Here is a 16162-nt window from a genome sequence, read left to right as displayed (position 1 = left end):
GGTCCGCATGCGCGTGCCCGGAACATGAATCTTCTTGAAATAGTGCGCGTTGTTGGTGTATGCAACGGCGTTAATTCTCCCATCCTTCATAATAAGGGCCCTGGCTGGACGAGAACATGTCCGACCTTCCAATCGCCGCTCAACACACAGAGCGTGGTTACATGTTGCGTGCCACTTTTCACGGTGATGCATGGCATCGTTTGGCGTGTGTTGGGAAAGCATTGCAACAAAAAGGTCGTGGCAGGCCATAACTCAGTGCTTACTACAATGTGCTTTGTGCATTGATCCGATTCGCGCTGTCTATCCGCTGTCCTTCAGAAATATATTGTCTGACAATTTCGTCATTTCAAGCTAACCACGCGCTTTGCATGTTTCTTATGCTGCGTCAATTTTCTTTGAGTTAATCGTGATGATGATGAAGGAACACTGCACGAAAGAACTACAAGCTGAGTTACCGGGTCCTCCAAGTTAACCCTTTAGGTGGGTAATAATAATATTAACCCATGGCGCAACAGGCCATGAGGGCCAGGGCCTACCCACCGACTACCGGACTCACTTCCCCCCGCCGAGGTGCGCCATCATCCAACAAGTTACGGGGTGGTATGGTCAGCACTACGAACCCCCAGTCGTTGTAGGTTTCCATGACCGGGTTACGCTACTCATTCGTAGCTTCCAAATTTCCTCACGATGGTGGATGGCCATCCGTTCCATGTACTGGCTGAAATCTGAGGAGAAATGTTCTTCCGCTTCCGCAAGGAGACTCGAACCTGCGCGCGTCCCCAAAACATGGTCGTAGACCGCACGGCCATGATGCGGGACTGTTATTTATGAATGGACACTACAAATAATACCCATAGCCAAGCCGGATTTCGAACTCAGGATCCCTGGCTTCTTGCATTTTGAAGTCTTGCGTGTTTCCACGATTGCTCTCAAAGCAGCAAAAGAAGTCGTCCATCTACTTTGGGTACAGTGATGAAGAGTTGACATTTTCAAAATTACCCACTACGGAAGAAATCTGGCATTTGCAAATTAACCACTTAAAGGGGTTAATACACAGCATCGTCGACGTCATCAAATGTTTCATAGAGAACAGATTGCGTTGGAGTAATGCCTCTGACAGGGGCAACTCCACGTACGAAAACAGCAGCAGCGAAAAGAGGCTAAAGCCTGAAGCACACGAGGCTAGATTTCCTGGTGAATTCTCCACTTGGACTAGTTGTGTGGTACTAGCCTACCTGCTAGTTTCCGCCTCACATGCGACTTGTTATCGTACTTGTCGGCCGGCAAGGCATTGCGCAGAGCAAACAAGCTAAAAATATGGACGAGCGATTTGAAGAACATTGTAGAATAGTTACTGTTATTAAAAATTAAACTTAAATGATTTTTTTTTAAAAAAAAAGTATGGGATAGAAATTGGTTCGAAATGAAATATGGTAATCAAGGTGTATTCAACAAGATTTTAATGAGTTTCGCAGGATTCATTCACAAAAAAAAATATTTTCTTCACCTAAATATGTCAAACATTTAATGCACTGGTAATAAGGATTTTTCATTATCGGCAAATCACATTTGTCGTATACATCACTTCAGATATATTCCTAAATGTTAATGAACATGAATGCACATCATCTGCTACTTTTTCTTTCATGGAGCAGCGAACAAAAACAATCAACACTCGGAAAGCAGAGACAAAATACTTTCCCTTATCCCACAGATAACCTTTACACAACAAAACTTTCGCTCTGATTCGCTGTTACACAGAAATCTAGCACAGAAAGCCAGTTGCAATAAGAAAACGGCCCAGTCGTCAAAACCAGTCTAGCAGCCAGCTCGGCAGCCATCATTTCAAGGCCAGGTAGCCTGTCCAGCGACAACTACGACATTTATATTGGAAATCTAGTTAAGTGTGGTTCGGCCTTAAGACAAGCATGGCTTGTCAGTTGGTAGAACAACGACACAAAACACCAGGGACTTTGCATTCTTAGCTCAAATTTCCGCAAAATAAACACAACCTCCACTGCCCTAGATTTCCATACAAACTTTAGGCAAAGGCACGAACAAAGCATCGCCAACAATTCAGCATGGAGCAAACGCAAACATGACGTAATTCGGGAAAATGACAACTTCTACACTATCGTATTATGATTGCATTTTATTTTTTTTCAACTAGTAGCTTTCGCCTAGTAATTTACGCATAACAATGACGAACCGAGAAGCACCGCAAGCGACTATTGTTTGCCAAGCTGTTTTTCATTTGCAACCAAAGCCACTATTTCATTCGGGAAAAAGTCAGTTTTGCGCAATTGCATTGTAATCGAAGAGATCCGGCCCGTTTCCGCAGAGCAAATTAAGTTTGCTAGGGAGGCTGGTGGGGAGTGCGCAATTTCCTCCCAACACGCCGCACGAGCTCAAATGCCGCTACACGTCGACCTCACGTTACTTATTCATGTTTCTATAGCGTTATAACTACATTCAGCCACAGACGATTACTTTTTGCTGTTTCTTGTTGCAGATCACATGAACTCTTTCAAACCTCTTAGCTCTCATACAGCTTCTCGTTTAAAAGTTCACAGCTTTTAATCGGTTTCTGGTTAAAAAATTCTTCGCTCTTATTCAACTTCTCGTTTAAAATGTCTTATCTCTTATTCGACTTCTCGTTTAAAATTTCTTCGCTCCTATTTGGCTTATTGTTTAAAATATCTTCGCTCTTATTCCAGCTTCTCGTTTAAAATTTCTTAGCTATTATTCGGCTTCTCGTTTAAAATTTCTTCGCTCCTATTTTGCTTCCCGTTTAATAGTTCTTTGCTCTTATTTGGCTTCTTGTTTAAAAGATCTTCGCTCTTATTCCAGCTTCTCGTTTAAAATTTCTTAGCTCTTATTCGGCTTCTCGTTTAAAATATCTTCGCTCTTATTCCAGCTTCTCGTTTAAAATTTCTTAGCTCTTATTCGACTTCTCGTTTAATAATTCTTCGCGCTTATTCGGCTTCTCGTTTAAACGTTCTTCGCTCTTGTTTGGCTTCTCGTTTAAAATTTCTTCGCTCTTATTCGGCTTCCCGTTTAATAGTTCTATTCTCTTATTCGGCTTCTCGTTTAAAACCTCTCTGCTGTTATTCAGATTCATGTTTAAAGTCTCTTCGCTCTTATTCGGATTCGTGCTTAAAGCCTCCTCGCTCTTATTTAGTCTCGTGTTTAAAACATTTTCGCATTTGCTCAGTTTCAAGTTCAAAACCGTGTAGTTCAGCTTTTAACACTTCCGCGCTTATTGAGACTCGTGTTCAACTTGTTTGTGCATACATACGTACTGAAATTTGCTCTCGGGTTTACTCCCCGTTCTCAGTTAAGTGAATTGCGCTTGGGGGGAGAAGGGTGTCTAATGAATCAAACCTATTCATTGTAAGCCAACCTGCCTGTTTCGGAAACTCCCGAAATCGATCTGTATAATGAGGCAGGTTGTCTCTTGCAGGATAAAGAGTCGTCGGTAAGTATTACACTGATTGCATCTTACTCCGATGGGCATCGGAAATGAAAAAGAATGCAATTAAGAAAACATTTGAATGGGCATAAGTTTATCATAGAGCACAAATCTCTAACAATGTGCAAATCGGATTCATTAGACGTACATGAGACATCCAGCTGTGATATCCATGGGATATAGGTACCCTTCCTCTTCTTATTCAAACATTGATAAAGATTTCCCTGATGGTGTAATCAAGGGGTCCTGGGTTCGATAACCGATGGAGGCACATTGCACAGTGGTTCGGATCTCACTTTAAACTGTAGGTATAGTCCTGATTAGCTTTTCTGTGCATAAAGTGGACTTAAAACAACAGTTCACTTCAATTCAATTCAAACATTGACATAAATGTTTAATATCCTTGGAAAAAAATATTCATAGTGTTTACTCATTCAGCAAATTAGGTTAAGATTCAAAATCTGTGATGCAGTTTTAAGATCGTAACTCGAAAACATCACCCAAAGGCATAGATAGAGTTGTGCATAGATCCATTGTCTGGCCCAGCAAGTCACGCATGCGCGTAAGGCCAGGTGAAAGTTCCCGTCTTTTGAGTCTCGCTCGGCAGGTCATTTTGTATTGAGGACGATGCGGTACTTACACGTTTTACAAATGTTAAAAAAGGCATAAAGGTATTAGCATCCATCTAGTTGCCGTAGCTCTATCTCCGAAAGGGGCACATCTCAGATGGGTTTTCTCTGAAGCATAGTAACCAATGGGTCGTGGGTTCGAGTACCGGTGGAAACACGCCGTAAAGTAGTTCGTATGTAACTTTAACCTCTTGGTCCAACCTCGGAAAACAACAAATCAATAATAACAATAACCCGTGGTGCAACAGCCTGTGAGGGCCAGGGCCTACATACCTCACTCCCACCCCGTGACGTGCGGTCAGCACGACTGACCCCCAGTCGTCGTTGTAGCTCACGCTACTCATTCGTAGCTCCCCAATTTCCTCATATGTTGGGGTGGCCACCGGTCCCATACACAGGTAGAAATCTCAGGAGAAACGTTGTTACGATTCCCCCTGGAAACTCGAATCTGTGCGCGTCCAGTAGCCGGAGCCATAAAAAATAAATGACAATTAATAATTTACTAGCTCAATTTAAAATTTATATTTTTCTAAGAAATGACAAACCGATGAAGGAAAGTATTAACAGAATGAAATAACTAATATGGTCAGTTGAGTTTCTTTATTTGTTATAGGAAAATCAATGTATGATCAAAGTAATACGGTACTTCCATCCGAAGGGCGGTAACCTTGGTTACTAATCTTGCTTTTGTTTCGCCGGTTTTGACCGAGAATGGCGGGAAATGGCTCCGATATGGAGTAGAGAATATGTTTTTGTTGTTCTCACCGCATGAAGGAAAGAGAATAATACAACTAAATTTACAGCAAGCTTTCTCTTTTGTGCGACCACCTATCTGAACCTCTGCCAGAAGAGCAGAGGGGCAAGAAATCGAAATCTATCTAAACTGACAAGTCCCGGGGTACGTAATCCCCATGATCCCTCCAACGGCTGCGAGATTGGAGCCATCCTCCAACCCCCAGACAGTGTTTCCTGTTACGGTCTGGAGGATATATCCACGCATGGGCGAAATCGAGATCATCTGAATGCAAGAAGAGGGAGCAAAGCTACGCAAAAGGGGTTGCTCCATCTCCTAACAGGTGGTTGTTAAGCTCTTGCAAGTCTGAGGCTGTAATTCGAGCAAACTCCTTTTTCAACCCAGCAGTCAACTTCGTTGTGATCAGTCGGGAGAGTTTGTGCGCGTCTCTCACGTGACCCTGAGGATTACTGTTCGAAAGTGAAAGGGAAAGTGGTTTGAAACATACACTAAACAACCTACACTCTATACCTGGAATCTATGGAGCAAAGGCGCGCATGAAGGCAGAGTAGGGGAGAAAGCGAGTGAACGAAGCGAAGCAGTACACGGTGCTGGAAAGGCTGGTAACTGCAGTCGCTCTTTCACCTCCACGCAATCCCGTTCCCTCGCACTTGTTCAGAGGGAAACGCGGATACAGCTAACAGTCGTTAGCAGCAGTGGACACTGCTTTGCTCCACCAACTTTTTTTTATTCATCCTGCATGTGTCCACGAAAAAAAAAAGAAAAAAAGGAAAAAGTGATTTTGGACATTTTTGATAAGTTTTAGTTGGCTGCAACATGATTTAAAATTAACTGTTGCGCAAAACTTATGGAAAAAAAATCCTTTAAGTAACAAATAGAAAGCTCTTTGTGCTGCATGAAACCTTTCCCCGAAATTACGGACAAGGTCATACGTTGCGTCTCACTTCGTGGTAATTAATACCAACAAGCAGACAACGCGACTGCCAGAAGTTCAGAATTGTATTGCAGGAATTCCATACATTTAATATCCAAAGCTTCGTTCTTGCATGTAACATGAAATAGGGAAGAAATTGCGTTTTGTCACTCGGCATGCGTAGGCCATATTGCAATCCAACGGTCCGTGCTCCTCGGCAGTGTTTGTGGCAGTGTGTGTGGCAACACGCCTCGGCGTTCGGGAATACGGCACGGCCGAGCCAACAACTTAATTTATACAAATGATAAAAAAGCATACACGGCAATTCCGTTTCATATGTAAAAAAGTAAATAAATTGTTTACTTGCTCATATTTTATTACGTAGTTCTCAGTTTGCCTTTCCCTTGTTTAACTCGCTATACCAGTGGTTCCCAAACTGTGCGCCCAGGCGCCCTGCCTTACAGGGACGCAGCAAAATGTTACAATATTTTTGACTGAAATAACCCTTACTTTTTAGTCTACACATGGTTTTAGATATGATTGTTCCAAACATGTGCTTATTTTGCACTTTCTTACATGTAAAATGTTTCTGAATTTGAAATGTTTCATTATTTTTTTACTTAAGGCACATTAACTGAGCGTTACAAATTTGGCCTACATTCTGACTTGCGCGACGCCGTGAAACGAAAAAGTTTGGGAACCCCTGCGCTGTACTGTTACAATTGGCTCTTTAATCTTATTTCTACGTATGTATTGTTACTTTAACAAAAAATTCCCAACGTTCTGCATTAGCATAGTTTGAAAAATTAACATTTTTTCGAAAGTGTCTTTAGGGAAATATACTGTTATTAGCTTTGATCTTGTCAAACAAATACTGTTACAATTTTTGCACCAAAGAAAGACATTGAAGCGAAAAACAAACACTGTCGTAAACATCAGAAGATATCAGCAGGTGAGTCGATTTGGCAACAGGGCGAATTCAGCCAAACGCCTGCTTTCGTGCCTACGCGTGTAGTTTTCTGCAGTAAAGCTAATCTGATTGGACGGTTTGTTCAAGCAAACGATGAAATATCGACTAGCCAGAATCTAATTAGTACTCATGGAGCATATCGTTGCTGTCCAGCAAATGTAGCTACAACTTGTTTAAACTTCAAAGCTATTGCTATCACAATACTCCAACTTTAAAGCCATTGTTGTCCAATGAAAAGAAAGAGAGAGAGAGAGACAGAGAGACCAATTGTTTCCTTACCTTGAGGCCGGTTCCTGCGCATGCAATTCCAAGAGCCATGGCCGCCCCATAGCGGACGTGGGGGTTGTAGCTCTCTGCCAGAAGGGAGACGACGCTTGGGCACTGCTCGGGGGTTCTGCAAAGAATAAAAAAGAAATAGGGTCACCAAAGAAAGCGGTATAACATGTAGAGTAAATGACAAAATATGTACAATTATTGGTTTAGCCATGGACGGGTTGCCAGATTATACTGATCTCCAGTGCAATTTTTTAAGAAAAAAAAAGAGCAGCAATTTTTGGTAGATTTTTGAAATTGCACTTCACATGTAGCATTTTTCGCACGAGGCCTCTGAACCCAACATAAAAAAAACGCCCCCGTCCCCACCAAAAGTAATTTATGTTACTAGTCTAAAAGTACAACCACTAAGAAAAAAAAAGAAAAACTTTTACATTCACATACGCGTACACAAATATCATATTCAGAAATATTCTCCACACTCTTGTTAGTCAATCACTCCACAACCAGCCTTAAAACATCCTTTGATTCTATTCTGCACTGTCCGTATCAACGTATTGCATTCATCTGAGCTTACATCAGAACATCACTGTATTGAAAAACCTTGAATTTGTTATATTTACAAAACCAATGACTCAATCACAGTGAAATTACACTGAAATTATGTCTTCAGCATTCTTTCATAACTGACATAAAACATATATTCATAGCCTGAAGCCGATCTCTGCGGGAAAGTGGTTAGAACAGGGCGAGACGATGCCAGGGATCTCAGGTTCGAATCCCGGCCTGGGCATAGGTGTTCTTTGTGAGAGTCCCTTCATCAATTTCATCATCATTACTCATGATCATCGTCGCGATTAGCCAAAAGTGGAAGAAATAACAAATATAATGGTTAAATAACAAAAAGTTTAACAATCATAGCCTGAAAATCGAACATAAAAATAAGGCCAGGAACAAATATAGCATACTAACAAAAGCAAAATTATTTTCTTGTTAGAGACTACAAATTCAGAATAAATTTAGTTATATTTTAAGAAATGGCATGGATGCGACTCACTGTACATGCAAATTTGTCCGTATTGAAAATCTGTTATATCGGTGCATTTTGTTTGATTGATTAAGTTGGTGCACATTAAAGCTAATCGGGACCTACAGTTTAAAGTGGTATCCGAACCACTGTGTGCCTCCACCGGGTAATCAACCCGGGACCCCTTGATTAAAAGGCGACGACGCTACCACTGCGCCATCGGGGAGACCCCTATGCATGTTGCGATTCACAGTACATCATCAGTTCATTTTCTTGCAGCAATGACCGTGACCGAGACCACTACCGGCAACTCCCTGCTTCTAAACCTCTAAAGTAGGACAATATATTGATTGCAGACGTCACGGCAACTCGATCCTGCAGCCAATGCGTGAGAGTGGATTGAATAATATCAGCCAATAGACCTCACCTACCCAGTAAAGAAAATCAGTCGGAATGAGTCAATCACTGATGAACCGTATGTAATAATTTAAAAATTATCTGTGGCGATCGGAGAGACATATTCATCGCGTGTTCAATCCGAACCAACTGACAGCCGGAGGCACGGGAACCAGAGAAAAGTTATCAGGAACGAAAATTGATTTGATTTGGTAACGCATTGTATTTGATTAGGTTTGCGAATCGGCATCCATCAGTTAATCACTTCGGCGCGGCAAAGATAGTAGAGATAACAAAATAACCATTTCTGTCGGCCACTTCCCTATTGGCGGATTGAGAGATAAGAGAAAGGCAGTGGTCAATTAATACGCATTAGATATTACTAACGCCAACAGGTGATATATACTCTCTATAATTCTCCCTTTGTTAAACGTGTGTTGAACCCTTATCGAATTAAAGATTCAATCTCCCCGCTTGTACTCAGGTCCGGGCTCATTACATTGCGAGCCACCTTCCACCAATGTACATATTGTTAAGCTAAGTTATGCCAGGTGGTTGGTTATATTTTTTTGATATGCTTACTACGTTTCAAATACACAACTATAAGTATGAAAGATTCAATGATTGATTGATTGGTGTCTTAAGTCCGCTTTATGCACAGTAAGGCTAATCGGGACTGGACCTACAGTTAAAAGTGGGATCCGAACCAGTATGTGCCTCCACCGGGTATCGAATCCGGGACTCCTTGATTACAAGGCGACCATGCTACCACTGCGCAATCGGGGAGGCCCGATAGATTCGATGAAAGTGATGGAAGGATACTTCAATGTACAGGTTGCTCCAAAAGTTCGGCACCATAGAACAACTCTATTATTAGTGGCGATTGAGAAAAATGGAAAGAGGGAAAATTTCTTGGAAACAAATGGGATTCAATCTAAAGTGCTTGAATTTTCAACGTAGAGGCTGTACAGCCATGGAAAAAGTTACTTCCCCATACAGTGTTAACATCAGTAGTCTTATGGGGGAAGTATTTCTTTCCACGACTGTACACCGGTTTCGCGATAACGTAAATGCCACACAAGTCGAAGCATGTGGTAACAAGGTATTTTCCGTTCTCACTGAGACTAGTACAGTGATATTCATAAGTATCACTAAGCAAACTGTCCATCATCACGTTTCTTCTCTTTATTTCACCCAGCGAGGGCCCCAAGAATTGAAAGAAAACGCCAAACAAGCTGCTGACAACTTATGAACCAGCATATGTAAAAATCGATTTCTTAAAAACGGTAGGGTGCAAGGGGAAATTTAATGAAATTAGTCATGGACAATTTGCAGAGTAATTCGTGTGCATCCCACTGTACCTCTACGGTGTATTCTACGTCTCTCTTCGATTTTTATGGAAGTCTGCCACATTCTCGTTCTCATCTCCATAAGTCTCGAAGGGGATGGTCTCGTTGTTGCCTATATTAATAGGCCTCGATCTCGGCTTACGACTTGTCTCGCCACCACCACAATTAACAACGGCCAGGAGTTGACCTTCGCCCATCTATTCCAGAGAAACATGTATTGGTTTAGACTTCGTGAATGTGAACGAGGTTTCATGCAGGGTTGCCTTGTCAAGAAAACCGAAAGATATGAGCCATTAAAAAAAGAAAAAAATTTTTTTTTGAGATGTTCATGCAGTAAATGAAAATATAAAAAAGTTGTTCTTTAAAAACATCCTTTCTCAGTGCTCAGGTAAAATTGAAAATATGTTTGTCGACTGGTTCTCGAGATAATCCTGACCACAAGTTACTCCATAAGATTACGTACGCTTGCTCAAATGTTCACTAGGGTATAAGATCACCTTAAATCCGAACAGTGTAAAGTTGCAGAGTTAAGGGCGCCACGGTTTGCATCGCAATCATGAAGTCAAGAGCCTTTCGACCCCTTGGCGCCTTTTTTCAACCCATCCATCCCCTTCGTCAGGAGTGGGAACCGATTTATCTATCATCGCAGACGGCTCATCGGAGGAAACTGCACGCACGGGGTCGAGAATACCAAGTCCCCAGGGCGAGCGTACGGCAGTCCGTACGGGATGTAATCCGTTAAGATGCAAGAATAAATCGAGCGACCGTTCGAGCGAATATTTAATTTAAGAAAGAGCATATTGGAAATTGACAACTGGCCCGGAAGGAATCTATGAGAGGAAAGACTGTGTTTGGATAGCTCGCTATGAATTCTAATACATTCAATATCCAGCGGAGGGATCGAAGCGCCTGCACTCTACTAGTTCCTGGGGGATATATTGTGCATCGTTTATATGTTGCTAGCAGGAGGCAGTTCATAATATACAAGAAAATATAAAATATTTACAATTGTAAACAATGTTAATTGATTTATTTTACTTTGCTTTTATGCTACTTTCGGTTAATTGCGAAGATGAGGATGAGTGATGAAGAGACAATCACAAAGAACACCTATGCTCGGGCCGGGATTCGAACACGGGACTCCTGGCGTCGTAGCGCGATGTGCTAATCACTGCGCAATCGGAGAGGCGCCCGGGGAATCTCTGGAGCGAGGAAACTGAAAGCTAGTCTCTGCGCAAGTATAGTAACTCGAGAGGGATCGACCAATGAACACGTGCGAGGGAACAGGATTGCGTAGAGGGAGAAAGCGACTACAGGGTGTACTGCCTCGCTACGTCCACCTCCTTCCTATCACACTGCGCGACCTTGCTCCAGATATTACCGGAATATAGTTACGGTTCTTGTAGATCACAATACTGTTTAAAAATCGTTCTGGTACCCTGCAGGTTGAAACTGTGCCGCATTCGACCACCAAGTTTCACATTTTGGACTGTCAGTTTCCGTCGATAATTGTGACACGCACGCCATTTTCGACAATCCCAGAGAAGACTCAACGCGACCGAGAGATTATGTGCTCCAGCGTCGACAATATCTACAAATTGCATTCTTTTGGAGGCCGACAACGCGCTCATTTGGATTTCATTACGAAGCACCTTGAAGGACAACGTCAAAGGTCAACAGCTAAGCCAACCTCCGTCCGCGTTCTATAGTCTAGACGCATCCCTCGTTAGCCAGTGCTTGGCGCATTTCTTTACGTAAGTGGTAATTTCATTAGGGTTGGAGAAAGTACGGTAGGCATGCGAACACAGCTCACTCTCTTGACACAGACAGTGTTGCCATAGTCTTCGACAAATTCCCCTCGGCATGCTTTTCGCATCTGCATTTTTAGGCCACACTGGGAAAGTGGTTATCGAAAGTTCCTCTCCTTTCGAAATATTCCAAATTCTGAGAAATTACGTGTGTTCAGAATTATTTCTAGAGTCAAGTGAACCTTCGCGTAGTTGGCTTGGCATCCGTATTACTTTTATAACACCATAGACCTATATATCTCACAAATGCAAAAAATTATGATTTTTCTTTCATTTTTGTTATTTAGTGTCACTTTCTGCACCTTTTGCCTAATCGTGTCAAAGGGAATGAGTGGTATGATGAAGGAACAGTGGCAAAGAACACAATGTCCTTGCGGGGATTGAAAACCGGTACCCCTGGCGTCGTAGCGCGCTGTGAAACAAGAAAGCTAACTACATTAATCATTAATGCTCCAGATCGAATTCAAGTAGATGTATGTAATTTTTCACAATTTGGACATTTTTTTTAAACAGAAAATTTCGAAAATGATTTTGCTGGCACAGGCGGCATCATAAGATCGGAGCGACACAGGTGGTCCGTAGTCAGTGCAGGAGGATGCAGAGGGGAAAAGGGGGGGGGGGAAGTTGCTAAGAAAATTTACGCAAACTATTGTCCAAGCTGTCCCATTCCCATGCTGAACGCAGGAACATCCGCTAAGTTATCCCTAAAAGTCAAGCAAACATTCCCCACCTAATAATTTTCACTTGAAACGTTCCCCGTGGCTTCTGAAGCTCCCGAATCGTTTGCGGAGAAGGGGGTTTGTGAAATACATATATCTGAAATAAACCTCTTTTCCCTCTAAAAACATCTAAACTACATGACTTAACGTTCTTTTGAAGGTCAAGGCCTACCTAACGACTTTCCATTGGGTGATGCGTAGTGATACAGTCCCATCGCCGCCGTTTCTCTGTCTTTCGAGACTGGAGTTTGCTTTCAAGTAATTCAGCAATGCTTCCACCTGGGAACGTTCGTACAAAAGTCCACAGCGTTAATCACTCGACTACCCGGAAGCTCTTTACGGTCCAATATGGAAAGATGTACACAAAGTAAATAAAATAATAAAAATAAACATTTTCATGCGCCGTTAGTTTATCATTCTTCAGAAAATTAATTTCCAAAATTTTATCACTCCACTCACCGGTAAACACACAGATACTCATAAATACAGTAATTGTGTATAAGAGTTGAAATATATTTAGGCGCTGTGATTCAGTCGATAAGGCGTCTGATTGACACGAAGGGGACCCGGGTTTGTAGCGCGATGTACTAACCACTCCGCCACTGGGACCGGCTATTGGGAATCTATGCCTTCATGGCATATCGTAATCACATACATACGTAGGCGGGTCTAGAACTATGTGCAGATTTTTCGACATATAAATAAATAAAAAAAAAAACTAAAGAATTGTATACATTTGTGTCTTGATATCAATTACAAGGGTTCGTTTTAGGTACAATTTGTAGTCAGACGAACTAATCGAGACTGGACCTTCAACGTAGAATCGGAACCAGCGTTATTGGTCCCGGGTTCGTATCCCAGTATGTGTCCCTTCACCAATTTCATATCACGCTCATCTTCGCGAATATCCAAAAGAGGCAGAGAAGCGAAGAAAAATAAACCAAATCAAACGAACCACTGTACAAAGTCCCTCCACCAAGACCCAAGGACCCTTTGATTATAAGGTGATAGCATTAGTAGATTGTTATGACTTAGTAATGTTCGACGTTATTTGTATTAAAAAATAACAAAGAGATAAGCTTCAGAACTCAATTCCGGAGGTGAAACTGTCACAAACATGGGAAATACAGAATTGGCCTAGAATGTGTGCACCAGTGAACGTTATTGCCTTGTAACCAGCAAGCCCCGATTCGATTTGTTAAGTTGGCTTATTTACGTGTCTAGTAATGTACCTATTTGTGAAGTTTGTTATATTATTTTACTATCTTGGAAAGCGTTGCTCGGATATTGCCTGTAATATATAATGTTATCAATGATTTTTATAATAGTTAGTCATCCCTTTTGCAGCCCACGCTTTGCGCCTCTCGCGAATAAAGGTTTCGACTTAAGGGCAGGAGGAACAGTTTGTGTCCAGCCAGACGCGAGGATCCTAAACTGCTCTTCCCCCACCGACCGTTCCCCGCAGCGAGCCGAGTATAGAAAGGTCTGTGCGCTGAAGGGTCGTAGGAGAATGAGAAAACTTAGCATTGCACGTATGGGAGTATTATTTTATTTCTTCTCTTGGCAATATCGAACTCCCGATGATGTAGAAAAATATATGAATGGAAAGAGGTCACGTTGAAGATTTCAGTTGTCAGAGGAAAAGTCGAAACTCCAATTGGATTAGCCGTAACTTGAAGCTGTTGCGGTTTTTCCCTCCATAAGGAACATACATCGGATTCTGAAAAAAAAACTTATTTATCATATCTTTCAAACTTCGTCTCTACATTACTAATCAACTTTAAAAAAAAACCGCCCCTACTTGCATCATTTGAAAAATTCATACTCTTTTTTACAGTAGCAGTGCCCATTCCCGACGATACTGAAATAAATTTACACCTGGTGCGAAACTGACACTCTTTCCCTTAACATGTTAATATTTGGCAACCATGCTCAGAGAGAAACGCTTCCATTGGCTACTTTGAATTCAGCGTCCCATTCGGAATCCTCCAGCAAAGCGAGGTACCGTAATCCACCGACCCAGACTCTGCCGCGGTAAAAAAAGAACCGGTTAAAGCCCCACCACGTCTGCCAGCTTATGAAATTATCATAACTTATGAATCCAAGCCGTGTTCGCTAGGGTCCGGCCTGAACAGCCGCACGCCTCGACGGATCTGCGCTCAAAGCAATATGATTTGTGAACAGCGTTCAAGTTGTTCAAGTCCACCCTGAAAGTTGGGACGGACCCCTCTGGGCAAACAGTGCGACCCCGAATGCAATCTTTCGTTTATGACGGGTGGCATACGAAATGAAGCTGTGATACGCCGAGGAATGTCTGTAAGTTAACATGCGTTGTATACACGCAGATTAAGTGACTCATAGTTTACACAATCTATGCAAACTACAATAAAAACTAATGAAATTAATGACGCTGTTTTTGAACGTGTCATTTTTCAATCGTGTTGGTTCATTCGTGGAAAAAAACAAGCCTATTTATAACAAAAAACTTCAGAGCATCATCATGCTGGAGGAATGAAGAAAGTAGAGAATAAACACGAAGAGCGACATCTTTAGTAACTTGGAGATACTATGACCTCACGCATTGATTATCTGTTGTGAAAAATACGCTTAAAATCACCTAACCTAATAATGTATTCAAGCCAGGTTTGGCGTAGTTAGAATATATATTCAAGTTGCTATAGCTGTCGCTAGCAGCTCGTATAAACGCATCGCAATCACCAGACGAAAGTAGCCTATTTTTCAATGAATAGCGAGAATATTTCATACAATTTGTTTGACACTTACTTTTAATAGTAAAGAAGAGTACAATGTACTTCTCACATTTATTCAACAACTGAAACTCAGGATAATCATTTCTACAATGACCATTGTTAAACTCTCGCTCGGCGCCATGTTGTTTACACAGTGTATGTGCATCGTCTACACGTAAAATATAGAGAAAAGCTATATAAGCATAGAATCACATCGATGACCAGACCTGAGATCGACAGCGTACTCGCCGCCTTTCAACCGTCGGCTGGTAAGCAATGTGTCAACGATCCGTTCAATTGTGTTCAGCTGACATCGTTTACTCCCGTGTTTGAAGGAGCCGAACGCTGCTCGCGAGCGAAACAAATTAGTGTCGGATTCACAGCACGGTTTCTACCGTCACGGATATCAAAATTTTAAAATAACAAGAAAGAAAACAAAGCTCAAAAAAGCATTTACTGACAAACATGATTGGTTGTGTGGTAACAACACATACTGTATAACACACAAACACGCGATGACAATTCCGATTGCCACAGGACAGCCAATGTCCCTACACAAGCGGTCATTTCCGCAACTGAGGACACCTCGTTTCAATGTTGAGAACCTTCGACAGGAATTTTATCCTGAATGTATGCAACCACGCTGAACATTTCCCACTAACGGATTAACATTGGAATTACGATTAACTACATGTACGACACGTCTGCACAGCGTGGAATGTGTAATAATTCCCATAATAAAGGAATTTTGGTTAGGTTAAAATTTTCAAGAATCATGATTTATGAGTTTACCAGAGCCCTGGATACTAAATCTCGTCTCGTCTCGATTTTACACAGGACTCTCGCGTCTTGGTCACGTTCTTTTCTCGATTTTTGAAAGACCATCTCTGTCTGGGCAGCCATACCTACATCGAGACCAGTGAAGACGAGACCAAGATCGAAACAAGATCCTGAGCTGGCCTTCGAGGCCGAATGGTTCTGGATTCGAATCCCGGCCTGGACGTAGATGTTCTCCTCAAGTGTCTCTTCATCAATTTCATCATATCATTACTCATCCTTATTTTCGCGATTAGCTAAAAGTGGCAGAAATGCGAAGTAAAAC

The 16162-nt window shown here is 41.9% G+C and overlaps 1 protein-coding gene across 1 annotated transcript in view; it reads right to left on the bottom strand.

The window, feature by feature from the left end:
• Positions 1–16162, bottom strand: part of LOC145994072 (26S proteasome non-ATPase regulatory subunit 1-like) — a 241049-nt gene that overhangs the window by 78980 nt on the left and 145907 nt on the right. The window contains exon 4 of the mRNA XM_083130158.1: positions 7018–7132. Coding sequence (XP_082986284.1) covers positions 7018–7132 — 115 coding nt within the window. The remainder of the gene's footprint in view (positions 1–7017; positions 7133–16162) is intronic.

The sequence above is a fragment of the Lepisma saccharinum genome, chromosome 10 (genome assembly GCF_977018435.1).
Source record: "Lepisma saccharinum chromosome 10, izLepSacc3.1, whole genome shotgun sequence".
Taxonomy (NCBI): Eukaryota; Metazoa; Arthropoda; class Insecta; order Zygentoma; family Lepismatidae; genus Lepisma; species Lepisma saccharinum.
The sequence above is the reverse complement of the archived record's forward strand: the minus strand, read 5'-3'. Positions and strand labels throughout refer to the sequence as shown.